This window comes from Paramacrobiotus metropolitanus, unplaced genomic scaffold (genome assembly GCF_019649055.1).
Source record: "Paramacrobiotus metropolitanus isolate TYO unplaced genomic scaffold, Prichtersi_v1.0 Parri_scaffold0000009, whole genome shotgun sequence".
Lineage (NCBI taxonomy): Eukaryota > Metazoa > Tardigrada > Eutardigrada > Parachela > Macrobiotidae > Paramacrobiotus > Paramacrobiotus metropolitanus.
This window is the reverse complement of record NW_026570229.1, coordinates 2,179,672-2,203,331: the sequence shown is the minus strand read 5'-3', so window position 1 is coordinate 2,203,331 and position 23,660 is coordinate 2,179,672. Positions and strand designations below refer to the sequence as shown.

General features: G+C 42.9%; 3 protein-coding genes, 2 long non-coding RNA genes, 4 other non-coding genes and 2 pseudogenes across 11 annotated transcripts; 5 read left to right on the top strand and 6 right to left on the bottom strand.

The window, feature by feature from the left end:
- Nucleotides 1–1,634: 1,634 nt before the first annotated feature.
- LOC129583125 (uncharacterized) lies at nucleotides 1,635–5,226 on the top strand. The gene is made up of 2 exons (XM_055474842.1): nucleotides 1,635–1,786; nucleotides 2,487–5,226. Exon 2 carries the CDS (start codon nucleotides 3,194–3,196, stop codon nucleotides 4,292–4,294), a length of 1,101 nt encoding a protein of 366 aa, XP_055330817.1. The 5' UTR covers nucleotides 1,635–1,786; nucleotides 2,487–3,193; the 3' UTR covers nucleotides 4,295–5,226.
- On the bottom strand, nucleotides 4,315–10,421 carry LOC129583124 (uncharacterized). Of its 3 annotated transcripts, XM_055474839.1 has the most exons (7): nucleotides 9,751–10,421; nucleotides 9,525–9,632; nucleotides 9,057–9,190; nucleotides 8,681–8,808; nucleotides 7,331–7,389; nucleotides 6,318–7,251; nucleotides 4,315–5,245 (listed from the first exon to the last, which is right to left on the bottom strand). In XM_055474839.1, exons 6-7 carry the CDS (start codon nucleotides 7,014–7,016, stop codon nucleotides 4,700–4,702), a joined length of 1,245 nt encoding a protein of 414 aa, XP_055330814.1. In that variant the 5' UTR covers nucleotides 7,017–7,251; nucleotides 7,331–7,389; nucleotides 8,681–8,808; nucleotides 9,057–9,190; nucleotides 9,525–9,632; nucleotides 9,751–10,421; the 3' UTR covers nucleotides 4,315–4,699. The 3 variants fall into 3 exon arrangements, with proteins under 3 accessions (XP_055330814.1, XP_055330816.1, XP_055330815.1); XM_055474841.1 differs by lacking the exons at nucleotides 8,681–8,808; nucleotides 9,057–9,190; XM_055474840.1 differs by lacking the exons at nucleotides 8,681–8,808; nucleotides 9,057–9,190 and having other exon boundaries at nucleotides 6,318–7,389.
- A 213-nt stretch (nucleotides 10,422–10,634) lies between these two features.
- Nucleotides 10,635–12,068, top strand: LOC129583128 (uncharacterized). Its single transcript, XR_008689728.1, has 3 exons — nucleotides 10,635–10,864; nucleotides 10,927–10,986; nucleotides 11,770–12,068. It is a non-coding gene; the product is annotated as an uncharacterized LOC129583128 (long non-coding RNA).
- A 446-nt stretch (nucleotides 12,069–12,514) lies between these two features.
- On the bottom strand, nucleotides 12,515–14,320 carry LOC129583123 (uncharacterized). The gene is made up of 2 exons (XM_055474837.1): nucleotides 13,531–14,320; nucleotides 12,515–13,250 (listed from the first exon to the last, which is right to left on the bottom strand). The coding sequence occupies exons 1-2, from the start codon at nucleotides 14,248–14,250 to the stop codon at nucleotides 12,714–12,716; spliced, it is 1,257 nt and encodes a 418-aa protein (XP_055330812.1). The 5' UTR covers nucleotides 14,251–14,320; the 3' UTR covers nucleotides 12,515–12,713.
- Nucleotides 14,321–14,651: 331 nt separating this feature from the next.
- On the bottom strand, nucleotides 14,652–14,770 carry LOC129583179 (5S ribosomal RNA; annotated as a pseudogene).
- A 165-nt stretch (nucleotides 14,771–14,935) lies between these two features.
- On the bottom strand, nucleotides 14,936–15,054 carry LOC129583172 (5S ribosomal RNA). Its single transcript, XR_008689756.1, has one exon. It is a non-coding gene; the product is annotated as a 5S ribosomal RNA (ribosomal RNA).
- Nucleotides 15,055–15,219: 165 nt separating this feature from the next.
- LOC129583171 (5S ribosomal RNA) lies at nucleotides 15,220–15,338 on the bottom strand. Its single transcript, XR_008689755.1, has one exon. It is a non-coding gene; the product is annotated as a 5S ribosomal RNA (ribosomal RNA).
- Nucleotides 15,339–15,503: 165 nt separating this feature from the next.
- On the bottom strand, nucleotides 15,504–15,622 carry LOC129583156 (5S ribosomal RNA). Its single transcript, XR_008689741.1, has one exon. It is a non-coding gene; the product is annotated as a 5S ribosomal RNA (ribosomal RNA).
- A 727-nt stretch (nucleotides 15,623–16,349) lies between these two features.
- LOC129583127 (uncharacterized) lies at nucleotides 16,350–17,274 on the top strand. The gene is made up of 2 exons (XR_008689727.1): nucleotides 16,350–16,637; nucleotides 16,773–17,274. It is a non-coding gene; the product is annotated as an uncharacterized LOC129583127 (long non-coding RNA).
- A 1,151-nt stretch (nucleotides 17,275–18,425) lies between these two features.
- On the top strand, nucleotides 18,426–18,555 carry LOC129583184 (5S ribosomal RNA; annotated as a pseudogene).
- A 165-nt stretch (nucleotides 18,556–18,720) lies between these two features.
- Nucleotides 18,721–18,839, top strand: LOC129583155 (5S ribosomal RNA). The gene has a single exon (XR_008689740.1). It is a non-coding gene; the product is annotated as a 5S ribosomal RNA (ribosomal RNA).
- Nucleotides 18,840–23,660: the final 4,821 nt, after the last annotated feature.

Genomic DNA, 23,660 nt, shown 5'->3' with positions numbered 1-23,660 from the left:
GTGTAGTGGCGGTAACGGCACTGCTACCAAGAACTTTGCTAGCTTTGAAAACGCTTAATCGTGAATTTTCAGGATGAAATCATAGCCAAGAAGCTTGCGCGGCACTACCAGCAGAATTCCGGTAAAGAACGCTTTACATTTCAAGTGCCGTGTTGTATTTGCAGTCGTCATCCGAAAAACCATACCTGCATTTTTAGACGCGATTTTTAAAGCGATGCATCAAACTGCGGTTATCACTGAGCACTATTGTTAAACTCATATTTGAGACCGTGCTGCCTTGACAAACCAGCAGGACGAAAAGCAGCTACGCATTTCATGAAGTACTAAAACTTGTACGTTATAACAATCATGTTATAGAATCTCAGAAAATCCCTGCGGTACTAACCATAATTATCGGGTTGTTTATTACAATTTAGATACTGCCTGTGCCAGATGTAAACTAAACTGGCGGCTGACAGACAAGCTATTTTACCGTATAGTTACAGGAGTTATATACAGGGCGCCATACACTTACAGTACTGTGCTTTTTCAGTATTTGAAATTTAACTCGTCGACACAGAAGCAGACAGCATCCTGACTTTGCTAAGCTTGATACGAGCTCTTTCGACTAAATTCAATTTATTGGCATCAAGAAATTAAACTACATCAAAATTTTAATTATAATATCAAAATGCGGCGCAGTCGTGGTTTCCTCAGGTTCTGCTTGTATGATTCAAGAATATGTTCTGTGTTCCTTTTAACATGGACATTTTTATGTTGTAAGCCGACCGCTGATGTCATATGTTTCGTTTTCTATTCGTTTGTACTGTGCCAGTTCAACACTTTGTAGCCATATGGAGTCTAACAGTTTATCTTAAAAAAAAATTACAGAATGTTTTGCTGCATAATTTGCTGATGAGAGCGCTTTGTAAATGTGTTCATTTTCATGCTCACTTTATGTAAAATCCATTAGTTACGCATCTAACAATAAGTACTAACAGCAAGTTACGTCGGAAGCGCTTGTGTAAAAGCACACTGAATTATAAAATTGCCGTTCATCCGCCCTGACGTATTTCTCTACGAGAAATTTGTCTCGCAGTGTTTTCATGGTACTGGCAGTTCGGCAAAATAATCGTACCTTCAAAACTATTTCATTAAATGGCAGTTCAACGTTTATTTTCATATATATTCAACCCTTGCTCAAATGAATGAGTTTAAAGAATAATATAATTTTTTATGGTTCAACATGAAATAACCAACAACGATTACCGGGTGCAGTTTGCGAGTACAGCATAAGCACGTCTGATCTTGAGCGATAGTGCCGGGAAAGCTTACGTAAACAGCATGTTCCATGGAACAATTTCGTGTTTCAAGATATTATAAGGCGAAATTCAAAAGTAAGCCTTACAGAAATCCCTGACAGCTTGCAACACCAGCGTTTACCAGACCAAAGTACTCATAATAACAGCAAATTCGGCGCTTAATACGGAACGTTCTTTCCGGTTATTCAAAGACCCTTCAATCAAGGTGACCCCAGACTATCGGGAATCATGCATTGTCCAGTACCAGTTTCATGCCACGAGTGCTCGTACAAGGCGTATAAAAGTTGAGTAAAACATCCGCTGTTTTCGAACTGTTGTTTTCAACAAGTAGATTTAACCCTTTCGTACATGATTGCCGAGTCGTTATATATAACAAGTTACTAGTTTTTCGCGGGCGGTAACGCTCCATAACTCCATTTTCTATGGCGACGCAGCTGATATTTGTGTTGACCTTTGCTGCCATTTTTCTAGGACCGATTTCAGCGGTAAGTGACAGAAAGTTTTGCAGAGACATTTGCATTGTGTTACTTTCTAAATTTTTTTGAGTAAACTGTAAATTTTTAAATATCAGTAGCTTTACCAGTACTAGTAACGAATGCTGTGGCGCTGGTTCAAATGGTTCTGGATCAAAATAATTGTCATATTGCAGTATCTTTGCGCTGCTTTTGGCACCATAGTTAGAAGAAATTACGAGTATATTACAAGCGGTTTTTTGCGCAATTACTTAAACGCGTCTGAAATTTTGTACTTTGCCTTTACTTCACTGCTTTCTTTGCCACGAAATTTTCGCTTACGATAAGTGCGGGTGCAAGTGCACATAGGTATCGTATATCTGTACACGAATCGTTTTGCAATGAAACGTTGCAACTGATAGAAAATACTGCGTTGGGAATGGGAAAAAGCAAAAGCTTTAGCTGATGCACCGATGAGCCACTCTCTATGAAAAACTGAGGAATTTTTGTAGTGTGACCGTGCATTTACAGTAGATAAATTAAAGTTTGTACTGCATAAATGTTTAACATACCAGCATTTCCAAAAATTTCACAAACGTATGCTTTGGCATGCTAAAAATGAATTGCAGACTGCAAAGTTATATTACAGATATAGAGCAGTGCTTCTGCTAAAGAAAAAGCAGCACAGATTATGAAATTCCTTGCTGATTGTTATTTGGGTTTTTTTATTCAGTTGCGCGTGGAACGTTGTCAGCAGGAAGGCGAGGGATGCGCGCGTAATGTATCAAGTATACCACCATGCTGTCCGAATGCTGTTTGTCAATATACCGATCCAACATTCGGATTCTGTCGTGCAAAACAAGGAAGCAACGGGTCACCATACCCAGCATCACCCACGAGGCAAAACCGGTCATTGGATGGAAGTGGTACGAAATAAAAAGCACAGATTATCGCTTAAAAACGTTACCTTCAGTTTTTATATGGCACATAAATTGTTCATTAACAACTTTAAAAAATATCTCACGACTAAAGCTTTTCAAGATTAAGCCGTGTACGATGACCTATGTACTTTGCAAGAAGCGCTGAAAAACGCCGGGCTGCATCTGAACATCGCAAAATGCGAATTGGTAGTGATCGGAGGGTCCGAAACCGATCGCCAAAGAGTAAATGACGCATTTCTTCTATCGTTTCCTGATTTACAATTGCCACACCTGAGCGCGTTGAATTACCTCGGCGCACCACTCCACGATGACGCGGTTGCGGGCACCCTAGCTGCTGAAACCGATAAGATCGCCAGGATGACTCAATGCTTAAACCTGCTCCCTGCCCACCACGCGTTGTATCTTTTGAAATGCAGCATGGGGCCAGTAAGAATGATCTACAGGTTGCGAACTGCACGGTGTTATTTTGCAAGGAGAGCTGTTGCGACAGTTCGATAAAATGATAATCCGTTGTCTGCCCCGAATTACCAATGTGAATATCACTGACGCCATATGGACGCAAGCGTCACTTCCGGTCGCACAGGGCGGTCTCGGAATTCGGAGCATTGAGAAGCTGGCCCTCCCGGCCTTTTTGGCCTCGGCTTACTCAGTAGCTAAACTGACCAACGAGATAGTAGTTTTCGACCCGGAAATCTACTGTTGTGGCGCCTTAGAAGACTGGCAGCGAACAACCGAAGCCGATCTCCCGACTTCCGAAACCCGAAAATTCCAGAAGACATGGGATGAACCGATCATCCGGGGCATGGCAGAAGCCCTGCTGGTGGCAGCCCAGTCGGACATGTCAAGTGAAGCTCGTCTTCGTGGTGTGAGCACTAAAGATAACGGCGCATGGCTGGAAGCACTTCCAGCCGCAACCCTCGGAAACTTCCTAAACGATACCACACTCAGAATTGCTGTCGGCCTGCGTCTCGGCGTACCAGTCACCATTCCACACCGTTGTAATTGTGGTGAATGGGCTGATGCGCGAGGATACCACGGCCTGAGCTGCAAAAAAAGCCGGGGCCGGAAGCCGAGGCACAGTTGCATCAATGCCACTTTAAAGCGCGCCTTCGCTTCCGCCGGTATTGAAACGGAACTGGAACCACCTGGTACTTGCCTTACCAGCGGGAAGCGCCCCGACGGAGTGACTTTGGTTCCTTGGGAAAGAGGAAAGATGTTGACCTGGGATGCCACATGTGTGTGCACGGTAGCCTTGTCACACATCGCGGCAACATCGAAGCAAGCGGGGGCAGCCGCAGCGCGCGCAGAGCAGGATAAAGTGGCGAAGTATCAGGAACTCACCCGAGATTACCTGTTCCGTGCATTTGGCGTCGAAACACTCGGACCACTCGGACCGGACGCCTCTCGTTTGGTCACCGAAGTCGGGAAGATGATACAACAGGAAACAGGCGAGGTACGGGCGATGGAGTTTCTGCGCCAACGAATCAGCATTGACATCCAACGCGGGAACGCGGCTTCTGTCATGGGAACAGCACCAGTATCGGCTAACTTAGACGAAATGTTCTGTGTGATTAGGCCGCCTATTTCCGTAGTCGGCTGAGGCTGTGCATTCAGTACAAATCTTTCACTTTTATAGGAAACTTGTGACTGTATCGTTTTGCCAATAAAATTTATATTCAATACTTAGGATTGCTTGGAATACGGTAACAAAAACATGTGGTCGGTTTTCTAGAGTGGTACGAAATGGGCCATATCTAACATGTTTGCCACACCGACACTAACCGTATTGAATAGATGTATCATAGTATTCTGCAGCTCGACAAACATACTCGTACAATGTTTCTTAAGAAGAGCTGTTTCTTAAGAAGAGCTGGATGAAGGAGACGATAAGAGCGGTGGGTACTGGTAGTACATGTACTACAGTATAGAACAGACAAGACATACGTACGTACGCAAGTACAGGCAGTGTGTGCATAGCGAGTTCATAATTTGATTTGATTTAAGCTCATGACGTTTTTTCTAAAGCCGCGGCCATTTTCAAGAAATAATCTCCAAGCGTTGGCGGAAACAGCTGACCGAAAGGATTCCGGGCTTTAGATTTGGCTCCGCGTGCGATATTAGCGAAATCCATAGCCTCGCATCGTTGATAAGATTTGCCGCTGGTCGCCTCTAGCACATTCTGAAATCTGGATGAGGCAGGTTCATATTCAAGAACACTGTAGTTTCCGCAAGTGAAGTAGTCTGCTTGCGGGTAGTTGAGGCAATCCGTGGATCCAGGCGGGAGTAACCGCCTGTACAGACGGGGCGACTTTCCATACCAGTCCCACAGATTAGCCATAGATGAGCAGCGGCACTGTACATCGACTGGGCACATCGGATTGAACTGAATATTCAAAAACGGACGGAGATCGTACGGAGCAACACTGCGCAAGAGCTGGTCAGTGATGCCGGTCAGGCTGTTTCCCGGCAAGCTCACATACTCGATTCCAGGGAGCGTGAAGAAATGGCTAAAATAGATGCTCTGAATGTTGTTTCCGCTTAGTGCAATTGTCTGCAAAACGCATCAAAAAATTTTTAATCAGTGGTTTTAGCATAATTGGCTAATAGCCAAGTACTCTATATGTGCACGTGCACGTCAGTCTGAGCAGTAAAAAAAGAACAAAGCAGTCGTTAGTTCGTAAATGGCCTTTGCGGGAGCCAAGCAAATTAGCAACCGCTCACCGTTTGGTATTTGTACTTCGACGTTTCTCGCCTTCCGGACATTTTCACAATATGGAATCGCGTACCGGACAACAGAGACGCGGTATTTTCCGAGTTGTTCCACATCAAAAAACTTGGAGAAGTTTTTTATTAATCTCGTGTATAAGCTTGTGCTGTATAAAAACGATAGTTGCCACGTAATCGATTTTTGAAAAAAACATTTGTCATGTAGAACAACGCGGAGAATATAAGTAGTGTCTCTGTTGTCCGGTACGCGATTCCATATTATTATTATTATTATTATTATTATAGCAACTACAGTAGCCAAACTCCATTAAAGGAGACTTTAACCCTAAGGTGAAAACCTTTGGGTTTTTAGGCTGTTGGAAAATTTTTTTGTTTAATTTTGAAAATTTTATACTTTTTTTGGTTTGATTTTATGAGATAAAAGTTACCCACCTAGGAATCGAACCCAGGACATACAATCTTAAAGCCAGACGTACTACCACCAGGCTAGGCAATTAACATTAAATAATTATTTGATTATTACGAGTATTATAGCAACTACAGTAGCCAAACTCCATTAAAGGAGACTTTAACGTGAGTGCATGTATGAATGAATGAATTTCTGGAAGTACCTACATCTACCGGTTTTCGTACATCTGCCAAACAATTTGTTAACGAGATTGGGGAGAGGATTTCGCTACAAACTGGCGAGATTCGTAGTCTCGAGTTTTGAAACAGAAAATCTCTTCAGGAATTCAACGTGATAATGCTGCTTCAGTAATCGGTACCGTTGAGAATATTGTTTTGTTTAACCGTAATTAGATCTGGATATTGTTATCACGCTATTGAAATAAAGTACAGAACTACAATCATGTCTGGAATGCGAAAAACGTCGTAGTACTCGTATGGACGCTTACTTTAAGGCTAGCAGCCAGCGGTTCGAATATCGTCCAGTCCACCGCTGTCAGGTTATTATCCTCCAACATGATGAAGTGGAGTCGTGGGGTGGATAAAATGCCTGGTATTTTGTCCGGAGCACGAAGCGACGCAAAAGCGTCCACAGTAATCGTTACTATCCGGTTGTTAGCCAACCGCAGTGTCTCCAGCGCAGCGAATCCCGCAAACGTATCCCGTGTTATAGACGGCAGGTGGATCGTATGGAGAGTCAGTTTCGTCACGGTGGTTTTGAAGTTCTTGAGGAAGCGGCCCACCGGAAACGGGCCATCAGCGGGGACCACCCAAAAATCGTACAACGCGATCGCGGTCAGATTCCGGCGATACGGTAATGGTGCGGAGGTGTCCAGCAGACAACTCGGCGGGCATTTGGCGCGGTCCCACCGGCCTCGATGGTCGATGTCGCCCAGCCACAGTTCAGTGACGTTGGACGGTATTGTGGTGACGTTGAAAACCGGCCGGTTACACGAACAATAATCCCATTGGGCGCTGCAAGCACTCATCACCAGATTATTGCAGTGGCCCCAGGTGGAAGCTGATTTGTACAGAACAAAACCTGGTGGCATCCCGTTCATAAAGGGCATCGAAGCAACCACCGGAATGATCAACATTATTACTGCCACAAACCACAGGCTTCGACTAGTAGTCGTCTGGTCCTTCATTTTTGGAGAGCGGAAGAAAGGTTAGCTGCTGGCATGGGGTGATCCGTTGTTTATGCCTCAGCGATGTGCACAGTTTGCAGTTGACCGATCCAGCGGTGAAAACCGTTTTCGTTTTTACTGTACGTACAGATGCTGTGGAGTGTTTTACGGCGGATCAGTCCGGTGATGAATGTTGTGCCGCACCATTCAGTCACGTTAAACATCCGCGTACAGCATGTTTTCGTTGCACCGGTAACTAAGGACAAGAAGACCTTGGGCAATGACTAATGTATCGGTTGACAGTAACTGGCATGACTTCAGAGTTTTAAACCAACCACTTCCGCAAAAAAATTATGAGCTAGAGTGCGCATCCGGCTGAGAGCATTGACTGGTCCTATAGCAATAACAAAAGATTTGTCGGTAACACAGCATCAGCTAATTAAGAAGTTTTGCAACTTCTCACAACGTTCTACTGCTCATACTTGTAAAGTTCAGAAATGCAGATATTTTATACTTGCATAAGTACAGAGTACCATGAGTACGTACTAACCAGGGCACATTTTCCGGGTGTAAATTCAAAAAAATCTCATCTCTTGTAAAAAGATAGTATACTACTGTGAGGAGAGAAGCGGCTCACGTAAAGCGACAAAATTTTTCAAATGATTTCAACGTATTGCGCCGTGGTGCAGTGGTACTGCCTACGCGGATCTAACGACGTAGCCGGGGTTCGATTCCCCCATCGGCGCCTTTTTCAGCCGTATCTCGGTTTCCAGTGGATAGCGCCCTGGTTTTACTACCATAGTACGATATGTCTAAAAAACTTATTCCATCTGCCATGGTCAATGGGCGTGCCCGAAACAGAATTTAACAATAAATTCTACACTATGCTGTAGCCTATGGGCAGTGCACCGCATCGTACTTTATTACGTTACCGAACAATTTGTACAACGCCAGTTTAACTTAAAAACTCGTTCAAAACTTTTATCTGTTAACTTTAACATGTTTATTCAAAAGTTTATTCAAAACTTTTATCTGTGGACGTCAAAAGATGCTCCATATCCACACATAGTTCTAACTTCTAGCGCTATGTATACTGCTTTGGATGTAACAACCTTATGAAGTGCACTGCGATCATTATTTACCGTTTCTTTGTAGACATGGTACAGTTTACAGTTTTTTCAGTAGAAAACAATTTGCACTGCTTTTTCTTTGATTTGCTGGACGAGTACTTAAATAGTTAAATTACATAGCCTCGTACAGGTTGTTCAGTACTGTTACAATGAATGATGCGGTGCACTGGCCAAAGGCTACAGCATAGCGTAGAATTTATTGTTAAATTCTGTTTTGGCCACGCCCATGGACCATGGCAGATGGGATAATTTTTTTAACCATACTACGGTAGTATACTATCTTTTTACAAGAGAGGAGATTTTTCTGAATTTACACCCGGAAAATGTGCCCTGGTAAGATAATGCAAGAACATTAACGAAATAACGAAATTAAAACAAAAATGCAGTAGGACTGGAGTACAACAGGCGGTTACTAGCGTTGGTAACATGCAACTTGGTACAGCGAGCCTCGAAAAACATGCCTTTGCTTGCCGATTTCCAAAGAAGGGCGACAACACTGCGATAACTGTTCTTAGACAAAACTTCACCTAACAATGTAATAAAAATGTCGCTCACCACACATAAACAGAAGAAAATGCATCCAGAAAAGGCAAAAGATGATCTAATGATCTACAACGCAGAACCCTTGGTAATCCTAAGGGCGGCCATCCATCCAAGTTCTAACCGGGACTGACGTGGGTTAGCTACAGTATATTCCAAAATCAACTGGGTTTGGCGTTCAGGTGTTTTATATATACGAGTATGTATATAATGTCGGATAGATTTGCCGGCATCCGATATCAGTTTAATTCCGGCAGTGACTGATGCACAGATAGGCTTACACTTAAACCTACTAAAAGTCTCAGCAACACTTGCAAAAGTAGAACTAACGTGCTAACTAACTCTGAAACGATATAGACTCCTTTTTTTGCACTAAATTCATTTGATTTACCCGTTATGCTTGTCAGAACGACAAACAGTTTCTATGGGATTTGACTGTCGCCGATAAGTTTCGGCAGACTTGTGCTGATCAGACGTCGGAACACTCTGGTTCTGCATCAGAAACGGCCGAATAGCGGACGTTCCCTAAATATGCAGGAGGAAAGTTAAAAGCAAGTTGCCAGTCTAGAGTGATCAAGACTGATACCGATATTAGCGATGACAGGGGAATTTATAGACTACGAGGAGCACTAGATACATCGCTATCAAGATGAGAACAGGCGAATCACAGATAGCAGTAATTGAACAACCGCAGTGACGTAGGAGAAGGTGTACAGTAATTATAGGTAAAGAACGTACGTACTAGCATCTATACACGTCACATGTGATATTTAAATTGCTGTTAATTTACGGCACATAGTGAAATGTTACTTTCAGACTTTCACCAAATACGAATGTACAGATAGTAGGCCGCAATTACCAAATTATCAGCCTTCCCGCGAAGCTCCTCCAGTAACTGGATCCCGCCCAAGAGGAGCGAAAAATGTGAGCTGCTCCGGAAATACAGACTGTAGATAACCCTTGGCATCTGATTAAAAGCACGGCAAATAAAATTTATTACAAAATACAGTACGTATCTCAATTCGTGTGTGCAGTATTCTTACAGCACCCTCGTCAAAAAGTTTGTTCTAAACTGTTCAACATACCTCAAATGTTAAGCCGTTTATCATAAAATGTGCCGACGGCATGATTTTGGCAGCAGATCTTATGTAATGATTTATATCAATACGAAAACGTATCGAAGTTACAAAATTTATTCGAAACTCGTATCCGCGTCTTCGCAACTGTTTAGCCAAAACGTTAAACAGAAGCAAACGTAATACAAGAAGAATAAAAGCTTTGTCGGTCGACCGACATGTAAACAATATCTCGCTCAGCAAGAAACAATTCCAGAAAAATAAAAAAAATAAACCAGCCAAATTCCAAGATTCTACACTACGAATTACTCCGCCCATGTTAATTGCCAACAGTCCCGACGCCGTCGCAATTCTGGTTCATTGCAAATAACAACGCAAGATATTGCATCTAAAGCAAAAGCTTTGTCGGTCGACCGACATTGATCGCCTCGCCACATAACCTAAAAAGCGATTTTGATCCATGTGTCGCCGTTATAGAGCATCAAAGCTTTTCTGCAGAACCTTGATAATTAATCAGTAATGAAAGGCATAGTTTCTGTGCAAGGACATGATCGGTCGACCGACAAGAATTATCCTCAAAAGCAAAAGTCGCAAAAACAAAAAAGAAAAATCCCAAAAAAGAAGCAAAAGTCTTTCGAAACAAAAAACAAACTGCTCCAATTTACCTAGTTGGAGGCAAAACGTTAACGACAAAATTTTGAGTAATACCTGACACTGCCCACGCGGTGGCTGTATTACCTTTGCTGCCGACTACGCTCACTGTAGGCTACTTTCATGCTGCTTCTGATTGGCTGTATGGCAGTTTCAGTGCTCACCGCAAGTTCACGTTCAGCGCCGTTGCACCCAAGCTGATTTTGACAGCCAGTTTTGGTAAAGGCAATTTTCGACTTTTTTGTAACTGTGCTTTTGAAATGGTTTCTGGTATTTTGTTTGAATCATTGACGTTTTTTGTTTTATGGCTGTCGACAGCCAAATTTTATTTCAAAATATTTAAGAAAAGCACTGCTAGTGTTGATAAATTTGCGTGGCACTGTCACACACGACATGCTTATGGAAGAAGAGCAACATTCGACACAGTCTGCAATGATGCGAGGACCCACAGCAATTTTGGATTCATTCTAGGGTAAGAGCTTATCGATTAGTTTCCAATTTAAACCCAATTATTGTGTGCGCTTTTATTTCCAGATCCTTAGGAGGCTCTGCTTAGATGGACAAAGTGCATGAGGACATGCAGTAAAGCAACAGGTAATCCAATTGTGTAGTAGAGCGCTATTTTCAGCTACAAAACGATAAAAAAAATTTTAGTTTAAGGGGAATATTAGACCTTTTTGTTACCTTAAACATAAGAAGCGAGCAGAAACTAGATTTTTTACTAAAGAAGGTTTCTTTAGGTATTTTAAAGTGCAGCAGGGACAAGTTCAACGTATTAAAATTTGAGTTGATTTAAGTCTTTTTTTCGCTTAATATTTGCATGTCGACATGCATATGTCTTTCTTATCGCTTATTTGCATGTCGACATGCCTATTTCAAAAGTGGCAGTCAGTGCGTAATTGGTGGTGCGTATATGAAGTGTCCATAACTTGTTTTTGCCATTTTTCTGATTTTCTTTCAAATAATAAATTTTTTAAAAGTAAAAAATAATGAATTAATGCGTTGTTGCTGCACTGTCCTGACCATTGCAGTTGGCTCATAAAAACAATACAGAATATTTATGGCAAAGTGTCCATTTTTCCATTCGATTTATTTTACTGACCGAATGCCCCGTTAACAAAAACAATAATTCTTAATTTAAGATTTTTCGTTTGAAAACTACATGTCGACATGCACAGCAATTTTGTTGCTGGTGTATTAAAAGTCCTAACACGCAGCGCTTTTCTGTAACGAATAACCGTACTTGAATGCAGTAGATCAGGAATGCAGCATCTGTTGCGCTCAAGTAAACCTTGACTGCAATTGTTGTGCATCTGAAAATATCTTATTGTAAGTAAGTTAACCATGCTGATGGTTTAAAATTTGAATGTTTTGCAGGGCAGATGAAGTGTTGCTCTCCAGGTCCTTTGCCAGACGCGAATTCACCGGGAAGTGCGTGGATCCATGATTGACCATGCGACATCCATGATTGTCCGTGCCATCGTGGCGATAATTGACTTGTTATGCAATTAGTAGTCGCTAATGCTTCCATGCTGGCTCTTTTGCAATTTCTATCGCTCTTGTCAGTTTTCCGTTTATGCTTCTGGCGCATTATCAAATCGGTCTTTTTACTTAATTATGTTGGTGTTTTCATGAGAAAGTATGTCTCGGATGTTGGCTTTTTTGTGCAAAACTAGTTATGTGAAATATACCGAAATAAATACAAAATGGTATCTGATATCCATATCTAAATGTTTCATATTCGTAAGTTTTATATAAAAAAGGAGGTAATCTGTAATATCTAAGGTTAATTCAAAAGTGATCATTAAACTATGTGATATTTCTGACGAGGGGCAAACGGGCACTTTTAAATTCAGATACAGTATATGTACGACTACCAAAGAGAGAAAATAATCCATCAAGTTGGAGCTGCTGCTCGATCAACCGTTCCTAAATCACAAGCCACACTGTAGCCACCTTGAACTTCGATACTGTAACGTTACGACAGTAAGTATTTAGCGCGAATTCCACCAGTCTCTTCTCTGCCGCTGGTACGTGAGTTGTTTATGTGATTGTGAGTTGATGCAATAAAGCATCTTCAGTGTTGGCCGACGTTCATAATTAATTACGGATTATAGCATGGTAAACACGTATGCTCGTATCTTATTGACATCGCTGCTTGTTAATAAAAACTATTTTAGCACAAGCTACAGCAAAAAGCAGCAAAAGTACAACAGTATCTGGAAACTGGGGTTGTTAGTCGTACGCACGATGTTGCTGGCTCAAGTAGAAAGTGACAGTCCAGCGTTGCGTCACCAATAGCATATCTGTGTTCGGTGAAATTACGATGGTTTCATCAAAGCCGCGGTAATTTTTAAAAAATATTCCCGAAGCGAAGGCGGAAAGAAGCGATTGATGGGATTTTTAGCGGCCCGTTGCTCATCGCGTGCCTTCTTAGCAAAACCCGGAACTCCACAACCTTCATAGGTTTTCCCGGTCATTGGCGCCATCGTATTCACTAATCCGCTCACGTCTGGCTGCGGTACACCACTACTGTAGTTCCCACACGTGAAATAGTCAGTTGAATCACGACAGTCGGCCAGCCCCGGCCGTAGTGCAGTGTAATAACGGGGTATCTTGAGGTACCACTCCCATAGATTGTCCATGGACGGACAGCGGCACAGGATATCCGCTGGACACAGCGGATTCCACTGAATATCCAAAAACGGGCGAAGATCCTGCAGAGCAAGGCTGTACAAGAGCTGGTTGTCGATGCCGGTCAGGTGGTTTCCCCATAAATACACGTGTTCAACGGCTGGCATGGTGAAGAAATGGCTGAAGTAGATGCGGTGAATGTTGTTCCGGGTTAGTGAAATTGACTGCAAAAGTATTTAACAAAGTTTATCTGTGTAAGGTTCCAATATGATGGCTGGAAGAACAGGCTATCAGAAACCAGGGAATTATTGCAAAAACCGTGAATCACCTTTACGGTTTGTATAACGCTGATCGGATGTTATCGTGATTTTTAAATTTATTTGCCGGAAAGGACGGATTCTACAGTAAGTAGCCTAGAAGTTATTGGTAAAAACCGTAGTTGATTACGGTTTATACTACGCTAATCGAGGCAAACCGTTTAGTGCACCGGTTTTGTATGCTTACTTTAAGGCTGCCAGCCAACGGTTCAAATATCGTCCAATCCAGCGTTGTAAACTCATTGCCCTCAAATTTGATGGTATTGAGCCGTGATGGGTTTAAGATCCCTGATATTCTACTGGGAGCGCGCAGGGACGTAAAAGCGTCCACTGTAATCGTCAATATACGATTATTCGTAAGTCTTAGATAGTCCAAGGCAAAAAAACCGGCAAAGGTCTCTTTTGTAATGGCCGGTAGATGGACAGTATGGAGAGTGAGTTGTTTCAATGTCGGTTTAAAATTACTGAGGAAGCGGCCAACCGGGAACGGCCGGTCGTGGGGAATCCAGAAATCGTGCAGTTCAAGCGCGGTTAGGTTCTGGTAATACGGCAAAGCGAATGTCTCCCGTACACAGCTCGGTGCGCATTTTATTGGGCGTACAGTCCGGTCGATATAAAAATCTCCGAAGTGCAAGTGCGTGACATCGGACGGTACAACGGTGAAGTTGACGGCAGGCTGGTTACATGAGCAATAATCCCATTTGGTGCTGCAAGTTCCGAACACCAGATTGTTGCAGTGTTTGGAGTCGGAAGCCGAGTAGTACACTACAGATCCCAGTGGCAGAAAATCTAAACCGGTAAGAAACGGCGGCCAAGCGGTAACCGGAATGATTGACAGTATTACGGTCACGGCGGACACAAGCCAGAATCTCCGGTTACTGGGGTTAGTACTAGTAAGATTCTTCATTTCTGCACAGGGGAATAAAATTTTGCTGCTTGGGTCAGCGTCTAGCTCACCGATGTGCAATTTGCGTTTGGTCGATCCGACGGTGAAAAAAAGCTTTTGTCTGTTTCTGCACAAGTATTATATAGTCTGTACTTAGTTGTAATAATCGGTTTGCGGCAGATCGATTTAATATTGAATGATGAGCAGCATCATGCGCCAACGTCAAACATCCTGGTTCAGTATATTTGCGGTTGCAGCGTTAATGAACGACACGATCACTTTGGGTTAAATGACTAATTTTCCACTTCACAGTTGGCAAGATTTCTGAGTTTCGAACCTACAACTTCCGCAAAACAATTATGAGTAAAATTCCGCATCTACCTGAGAGCAAAGAACTCTACTGAGTAGTTAAAAAGGCAACAAGTCTGCAACACCCGGTGTTCCCAAGCGGTCACCCATCCAAGTACTAATCGGGCCCGAAGTAGGTTATCTTCCGAGATCGAACGGGATCGGGAATTTTCTACGTGGTATGGTCCTAGACAAATGCATAGATATTTGTAACGCCGCTTCTGATGCCGAATCAACCCGGCACAATTAATAAAAAGCCATTTTAATTAAATACGTTTGGGTGAATAATTAACAAAATATAAATAAAATAAATATAGTTTGCTATTAAACCAAAAAGCCGTCTATTTAAAAGGCAAAAAGTCTACAACACCCGGTGTTCCCAAGCGGTCACCCATCCAAGTACTAACCGGGCCCGACGTAGGTTATCTTCCGAGATCGAACGGGATCGGGAGTTTTCTACGTGGTATGGTCCTAGACAAATGCATAGATATTTGTAACGCCGCTTCTGATGCCGAATCAACCCGGCACAATTAATAAAAAGCCATTTTAATTAAATACGTTTGGGTGAATAATTAACAAAATATAAATAAAATAAATATAGTTTGCTATTAAACCAAAAAGCCGTCTATTTAAAAGGCAAAAAGTCTACAACACCCGGTGTTCCCAAGCGGTCACCCATCCAAGTACTAACCGGGCCCGACGTAGGTTATCTTCCGAGATCGAACGGGATCGGGAGTTTTCTACGTGGTATGGTCCTAGACAAATGCATAGATATTTGTAATGCCGGTTCTGATGCCGAATCAGCCCGGCACAATTAATAAAAAGCCATTTTAATTAAACACATTTGTGTGAATAATTAACAAAATATAAATAAAATAAATATAGTTTGCTATTAAACCAAAAAGCCGTCTATGTAAAAGGCAAAAAGTCTACAACACCCGGTGTTCCCAAGCGGTCACCCATCCAAGTACTAACCGGGCCCGACGTAGGTTATCTTCCGAGATCGAACGGGATCGGGAGTTTTCTACGTGGTATGGTCGTAGACGAATGCTTAGATATTTATAACGCCGGTTGGGATACCCAACCAAGCCGGTACCAACACCACTTTTTCCGCTTCTTGATAAATAATGCCGCTGGATTTTGCAACGGTACCGTGAGTTTGTTTTTGATATGGCACATCATGAGTGGCGCACAAGTTGCACAATCATGCGGTCTGATCAAATTTAATATTCGTATGTGCACTGGTGAATAATAATTATCAGTATTATGTTTTTTAAAAATTTTGTTAAAGTTGTTGCTTTTTTGCTTAAATGCATTAGTACTTGTATCAAAATAATCGGTACTCTTCGCACTTCGTTGCACTTTAGAGATGTATTTGCAGAATGCTGTATTTTTATTAAGATATTCTTAATATCTGATGCTGTATAGTGTAACACAGGCGATCTTGCTAATATAACGAATTCCCGACGAAATTATGAACGTTTTAGTTTAAGTAAAACAATTATCGGGCACATGCACCGACGGCGTATATAGCATTGCTTCACATTATCATAACCACACGACTGCATCAGAGCTAGACACCGCTATCCGCTGGCTGCACTTTATTGCTTATCTACACAGGTGGCGTTCTTGACGTGACATTGAAATCATATGAGCGGCTAAATTTACAAATCAATGTAAACACCGTACGCGTACTTACCGCGTTTGCGCGAAACTCTCTTCCTGGAACCAGCTGAAGTAATAGGTATCGATTGCATATATTGCACCGCGGCAGCCGGCAAATTACGACCAGAATGACGTTTTCGGTCGGTACTGCGCCGCGGGGGAACTTTCCAGAATGTTTTGGTGCATCACAAGACGCATACTCGTTTGTGCGTTGCTGACTCCGGGAATAATATTCTTTGGCAGTGCGTTCTCCGTAACTAGTCTCATTTCACAAACGTTTGAAATTTGTTTAACTTTAACTACAGTGCAATAAGCTACAGTCTCAACTTGCAAATAGCCTTTATTCGAACTTGGAACAGTTCTTATTACCTTGGAATATCGGTTGAAAAGAAATCGTAAGTATCTAAATGTATAAGACAGTTTGAGAACTGAATGCCGTAATATACACAAAAATCTAGCTATATACGTAATATTAAACGAGGCGTAATAATTATACTTTTATTCGTTGCTTATAAGATGGTTTAACGTAGAATCACAATGGACCGGGATGCACGAGTTAATATCAACGAGCGGGACGATTTACGCCGCGCCTCAATAACATCGGAGGAGAGCTTCTGGGATCATCCCATCCAGTCTATCCGGGAGACCATCGGTCACGCAATGGACGCCGTGATGCCGCATATGGATCGTGGGGAGCGTCCGTACGACGAAGAAGCAGCATCACCCGACGAAAACATCAGCGTGGTTATGACGTAGTTGTATGGGACACCAGCAACGCTAATGTGTGATGTACAGATAAATAGCATTCGGTGTGATTATGCGGGTTAATTCATTTTGCTTTAATTCAGTAATACTTGCACGTCAATGCTGTTCTGGACCTTAGGGTTAGAAGTTTTCGCGATACGGAAATGTATCAGTGTACAGTTGCTGCATATTGCAGAATTTTTGACTATTCCTCGGTGGTTCGTACCATTCAGCGTGCATTGGTTTTATTATGGTAAATTACCAAAATAAATTCCAAGAAATCTGCAATATTATATTAATGTGAATGGAAGTGTGAGTATGAAAGCAACACTGCCTGACAGTACTAGTCTTTATTAATAATCAATGCACAAATCAGGTGGAAGAAAAATAAACAGAGTACATTATTCACAACAGCAAAACTTCATTTAAACTATCCACTCCGTCCATCGTGCCAAGGATAGATGCTGCATTTCCGCGCTGAATTTCCAGCGATAGCCGTTGACGCAGAAATTCATGTGATCGACTCTCTCCCGTATGCTGCTGCAGTCTTTTGCCCAACTCTTTCACAATGGCAATAGCCGACGGGCCCCAGGGGCCCATCGTCTCAAAGACGATCGGAGAAAAAATATAGCGCCCTTGCAGATAAGCATACAGTCGGGACTTCTTTTCTTCTGCTTGTACTGCAGCAGCACCTGCCGTGACCGACGTGGACTGAAGATGGGAAAGGGCCATTGTGTCGACGCAAGTCACATCCCAGGCCAGGCGCATCCCTCTTTTCCAGGCAAAAGTTGTACAACCGTCTGGGCGTTGATCTGTTATAGAGGATGTGCCGCGTGGCTCAAGCTTAGCCGGAACACCAGCTGACCCACAAGCGCGGCATATAATACTGTTTAGTCCTCCGTGGCGCGCATGTCTACCGGCTGAGTAGCTGCATGATAACCCGTGGTGTCCCAACTTGTCAACGCGTTTGTGGCATTTGGTGCAGTTATGCGGCTCACAGATATCGGCTCCAAGACGTAGGCCAATTGAAATTTTTATCGTTTCGTCGTCGAGTAGATTGCCGATGTGCGCTGAGGGAAGTGCGTTCAACCAAATGCCGGCTTCCGGTCTGGACTGTGCAAGAAGGCGGGCTGTGTTAATGTCGTCGTCGCGAAATAAGTCCAATAAAACCGAAACTGACACATTACAGAGCGGTAAGTCCCACGTTTTTTGTAGCTTTCGGAAGGCACCTTCTGGCATTTCTGATTGTCGGGCTTTGGATTTGTCGGGCTTTGTCGGGCTGCCTGACATAATGTTGATGTCAGACTTTTAGGAGTTCTACTGAAGTACTCAAAAACGAACCCATTACAGCAACAGGCAACAAAATTAAAATGAATGACTTTCAAATGCTGCTGATTAGACTCGGCATCACAACCGGCGCTATAAATACCTAAGCATTTGTCTACGACCATACCACTAACCACGTAGAAAACTCCCGATCCCGTTCGATTTCGCAAGATAACCTACGTACGTCGGGCCCGGTTAGTACTTGGATGGGTGACCGCTTGGGAACACCGGGTGGTGTAGACTTTTTGCTTTTTAACTAGACCGGCTTTTCGGTCTGTTAGCTAACTATACTTATTTAATTCATATTTTGTTAATTATTCACGCAAATGTATTTAAGTAAAATAGCTACTAGTAACTGCGACGGGTTGATTCGGCATCACAACCGGCGTTAGAAATAGCTAAGCATTCGTCTACGACCATACCACGTAGAAAACTCCCGATCCCGTTCGATCTCGGAAGATAACCTACGTCGGGCCCGGTTAGTACTTGGATGGGTGACCGCTTGGGAACACCGGGTGTTGTAGACTTTTTGCTTTTTAACTAGACCGGCTTTTCGGTCTGTTAGCTAACTATACTTATTTTATTCATATTTTGTTAATTATTCACGCAAATGTATTTAAGTAAAATAGCTACGAATTACTATGAATTACTTTTTTATATAAAGCCGTGACTTTTGCGCATTACAGAGAATTCGAGTCATAAACATTGAATAAATCGTTTTGTTGAGGTACTTGGCACAGTGACTGCAGCTAGTCCCGAAATACATACATAACTACATAATATCATGGTAATAAAAGTAGGAAGTACAAAAGCGCGCATTGCATCGGATTAGATACTGAACAGAAGACACAGGAACTCTACCACAGAAAAAAAATAACCGTGCAATAGAATATGCAAACCATAGCCGCCGTGCATAAAAATTAAAAACATGAAAGCCGGTACGACAACCCGCCCAATCAACAACTGACTAGTCCAATGTCTCCACAAAAAGCCGGTGCCAGTTAAACTAACATCTTCGCACATCACACTAATTATATGTCAAAAAACTATTGTCACACGGCACGCAAATAACAAAACAAAAAATTGTAAAGAATAATTAAATCTAAAATGGCTGTCAAACTAAAACGTCTATCAAAGGAACTTCAATTTGCATGTTTAGATAATGATGCATGTTTATATATGGGAAGTATCCGGCACTACATAATGGAGCAGCTCTTATCCCCGCCGCACCCCACCGGCTTTCTCTTCTTTTTCTCCTTCTTGGCGTCCTTCTTCGAGCCCTTCCCGTTGCTGGAGGCTTCCCCGCGTTCCCGTTCCACCTCCCGGGGATGCGCGGGTTCGACGTCCCGGACGATGGTCTTCCCCTCGGTGGGGCGCTGGTCCACCACGTCCCGCACCACCGTCGGCGGCGGCGTGACCACCGGCGCCACGTTCTCCTTCCCGGTGTCACTGTCCGGCGTGGCGGAGACCTCCGGGCCCGGCGCACCGGCCGAGGAGGTCGAGGAGGTGGACTTGGAGCGGTCCTCCTTGGTGCTGGAGCCGGAGGTGCTGGTCTGAGGCTGGATGACGTGCTGGTTGTCGTGGTGGTGCGGGTGGGCGTGGTGGTGGTGGACCAGGAGCGGGAACTCCTTGTCCAGCTCCACGGGGTCCAGATGGGGTTCGGGTTCGTTGGGCAAGGGACTAGGCGCGGCGGACAGCGGGCGAATGTACTGCTGGATCTCGTCTTCGGCCTCCTTGTACAGTTTGCCTTCAGGTTTGAAGGGATTGTCGTCGTCCACCAACAAACTGCAAATCATTGTGGAATTTTAAAAATTTCCGGTTGCGCAACACTTTACTGGCAATGCGACCCTGGAGTTATGTAAGTCTCAAGAGGCACTTGTAATCGGCTTCGTCTGGGAAACCGGCTTATATTATTTGACGCAGTAGGTTGAATTTGGCAATTCTACTTTTCTGGAAAAGTTTACTTCCGGTTCGCCGATAAATAAAATTAATCGACTTTCTTAATAACGATACCAGAAACAGTAAATAATACAGTAATTATTATAAATATTAAATAATATAAATACTAATTTTTATAAATTGTGATACTATAATTTTGAATGAAATTTATTGCATATGTGCGGTAATAACACACCGCGATATACTGCTTTGAATAAACCAAATAAATTACTTAATAAACGATGATAACTATGTTTTTGCTGGGATGATGTATACGTACGCTTCAATGGGTTTCTGGACCGTGCGTATCTGGATCACGTTCTGGCCGCTGGTGACCGTCTGCGGGACGAGCCGCGGCGGCGTACGTAAAGTGCTGCCCGACACCGTTGGCGGTGGTCACTTGCACCGTGGGTGACGACGCGCGGTCGCTGTAGTGGAAGTGTGTCTGATGCGACAGCGTTTGACTGTAATAGCCGGCTGAGTGGTGCTGCGGCGTATGCGTCGACGATCCCGGACTGGCTACGGCCGCCGCCATTTTTCCGTTACTCCGCGCGCTGCGCGGTGGTGACTCCTTGGTGACCTTTACAAAAATTTGCTTGTTAACGACACCGGTAACACAGGAAACTTGACTAACAAAAGAAAACACTGGCCACCCCAAGTCCTCGGTAAGCTTTACATACATCATACCATCAACGACTTCGCAAACGTAAAAACTTGGGAAACCACTGATCACCGGAAGTTATCGCTGATCTTTATATAAATCAAGCAATTTATACATATTTTCCTAAAAATTTAAGAAATCCAGTAAACATAAGAAACCGCTGGTACCCGGACGTCATTCTTGACCTTTACATAAATTTAATGACACTGAAAATCGAAGAAAACCAAGAAAACTAAGAAACCGCGAATCAGAGAAGGTACTCGGTGACCTTTACATAAATTTCTTAATTAACCCCGACAAAATCTAAGAAACCCAGGAAATCTAAGAAACGGCGAGTCAGTGATGGTAATCGGTGACCTTTATATAAATTTGTCAATCATGGAACCTCAAAAATTTTACAAAACCAAGAAACCTAAGATACAGCGAGTCAGTGAAGGTCCTCGAGGACCTTTTTATAAATTCATCGTTTAATGGCGCCTCAAAAATCTAAGAAACCCAGGAAACCTAAGAAACCACTGTTCACCGGAAGCGCCGCTATTTACCTGGTCGGCTTCCGCCGTGGACTTAGCGCTATTGAGCGCGCTCTGGTGTTCCCGGATGCGACTGCGCGCCGATCCCGGGAGGATGAGGATAGAAGGGGGCGGGTTCTGTCGGGGATCCGGGTGCAGGAGGATAGCGGCCGACGGGGCGTAGTACTGGCCGCTGTGGGAGCGCGGAATGGACTGGAGGGTCACCGAGGTGGGGAGGATGGAGATGAGGGGATGCGAGTGGGAATGGCTGGTGCTGGCCGTGGGCACCACGACGACACCCGCGCCGCTCGTCGTCTGGGTGCTGACGTGGAAGTGCAGCTGCCGTTTGCGATTGCTGGGGGAGGAGGGCGAGCAGGGTCGGAGGAGAGCGCCTTGGGGACTGTAAAATACGCAGAAATTAGGGAGTGCCGCTAAAATGTGCCCGTACAAATTGGATTAATGTTTTATGCAGCCAGCTGGAAAACCGCCGTTAAACGCGCATGGCAAAAGTGTTCGACATTTACCAGCGTTTCCATTTTAATTCTACTATTAATATTTTATAATTTTTTTAAAATAAATTTTTTTGTGCTTCAAAGAACTGGATATATTGCTGTAGCCGCCCGCACAAGTTAGACCACAGAGTCGGTACACGGGAGAAAACCGCAGCCAATATACCTACTCTAACCGGGCAAAATGCACGGCTGCCGTACCAAGCAACCATTTGATTGTCAGTGATTATTTTTCCTTGGGAAACTGAGTGATCGAATTAAAAATCACATCATTGTCGTTTTTCTTTATTTCCTGGAGTTATTATTTCCATCTCGCAAGAATCTCCACGTACAGAGTACTGCAACGTGCAAAGGCTACTTGGTGCACGCTAACTCACCCCTGCCCTGCCAGGGGCACCCCAAAAACCACAACAAACCAGGTTTACCAACCAAATGAGCAGAGCTCCAAGTTTTTTTGCTTCCTTTAAGTTTCAATGCTAGTAAAAACCGTCTCTTCAGTGAAATTGTGAATTTAGAAAATTATTAAACGTCTGTGAACGTAGTCATCTAACCGTGCATTTTGCCCGGTTAGAGTAGGTATATTGGCTGCGGTTTTTTCCCGTGTACCGACTCTGTGGTCTAACTTGTGCGGGCGGCTACAGTAATCTAAGTAAAATATACACCACTGAAAATAATATTTAAAAAAATTAAAATGCTAAAGAAATCATTTGTGTAAAAAAAAATTGTATATATAAAAATATACTTGTATGTATATATACGCGTAATATATACTTGTATATATAAAAAGAAGGAGTTTTAACATTGTGCATTTAAATTTTTTTTTAATAATGACAATTATTAATTTCTAGTTCCAGATAATCCTTTTATATATTTTAATGTTTCTGTGGGCGTTTCCCTGAATTATTTATAATATTGTTAATTTGTTTCCTATTAACAGGGCGCTGAGGAAGCGGTTAAAAGGAAATTAATCTTCTTTTATGGATTGGCCCAGATGACCGGCAAATGACCCATCGCTCAAACCACAAACGAGATCTGCGGGCACCACCGAAAATTGCCCAACGAGCACATCTTTCCATTTCGTGATTAATATCGCATTTTCCACGCAGCTAATGACATCCGGAAATATTAAAATAATCGATCAATTTAATTCCACATAAATGGAATTATTTATATCAAAATTTAAAATCGTAATAGATTCATCTTTTTATTTTTTCCTTAATGATAATTTTGAATTCAAACGAGCACGTCTTCCGATTTATGATTATTATCTGATTTTTTCCGCACAGCTAACGACTTCCGGAAAATATTGAAAATAATCGTCAACTGAATTTAAAAAAATTAAATTAAAAATATTTTAAAATTTAAAATCTTCCTAAATAAATTTAAAATCTTCCTAAATAGACAATGCTATCGCTTGTCCACTACTGGACTTCGGTTGCGTCACTGTGGTCAGCACGCCCGCATTGGCCAGAGGCCTTCAAACATGCTTGAAGAGGAACGATTTCCCCTCCCCCTTCAAACACCGATTTTTTGTGTGACAAACGCCTGTTTGTCACACAGTTTTCGATTCCCCACATACATTGTTTGACATGAGTTACACTCACTGAATTACGGTTTCTACACATACTTGCGTCAAACATTGCTTGACACTCGCTTCAAACGCGCGGCAAACCGAAGTCTGTGGGGGCAATAAGTGCAAACCGCGGGTACGCTTTAACACTATTTAACGGT

Bases quoted from the DNA above. Each gene is read 5' to 3' on its own strand.
- LOC129583123 (XM_055474837.1), bottom strand. From the start codon at position 14,250: ATGAAGAATCTTACTAGTACTAACCCCAGTAACCGGAGATTCTGGCTT. The intron at 13,251-13,530 runs GTAAGCATACAA...ATACTTTTGCAG, and splicing joins CGTTGGCTGGCAGCCTTAAA to TCAATTTCACTAACCCGGAA.
- LOC129583124 (XM_055474839.1), bottom strand. From the start codon at position 7,016: ATGAAGGACCAGACGACTACTAGTCGAAGCCTGTGGTTTGTGGCAGTA. The intron at 5,246-6,317 runs GTAAGCGTCCAT...TGCGTTTTGCAG, and splicing joins CGCTGGCTGCTAGCCTTAAA to ACAATTGCACTAAGCGGAAA.
- LOC129583125 (XM_055474842.1), top strand. From the start codon at position 3,194: ATGATAATCCGTTGTCTGCCCCGAATTACCAATGTGAATATCACTGAC.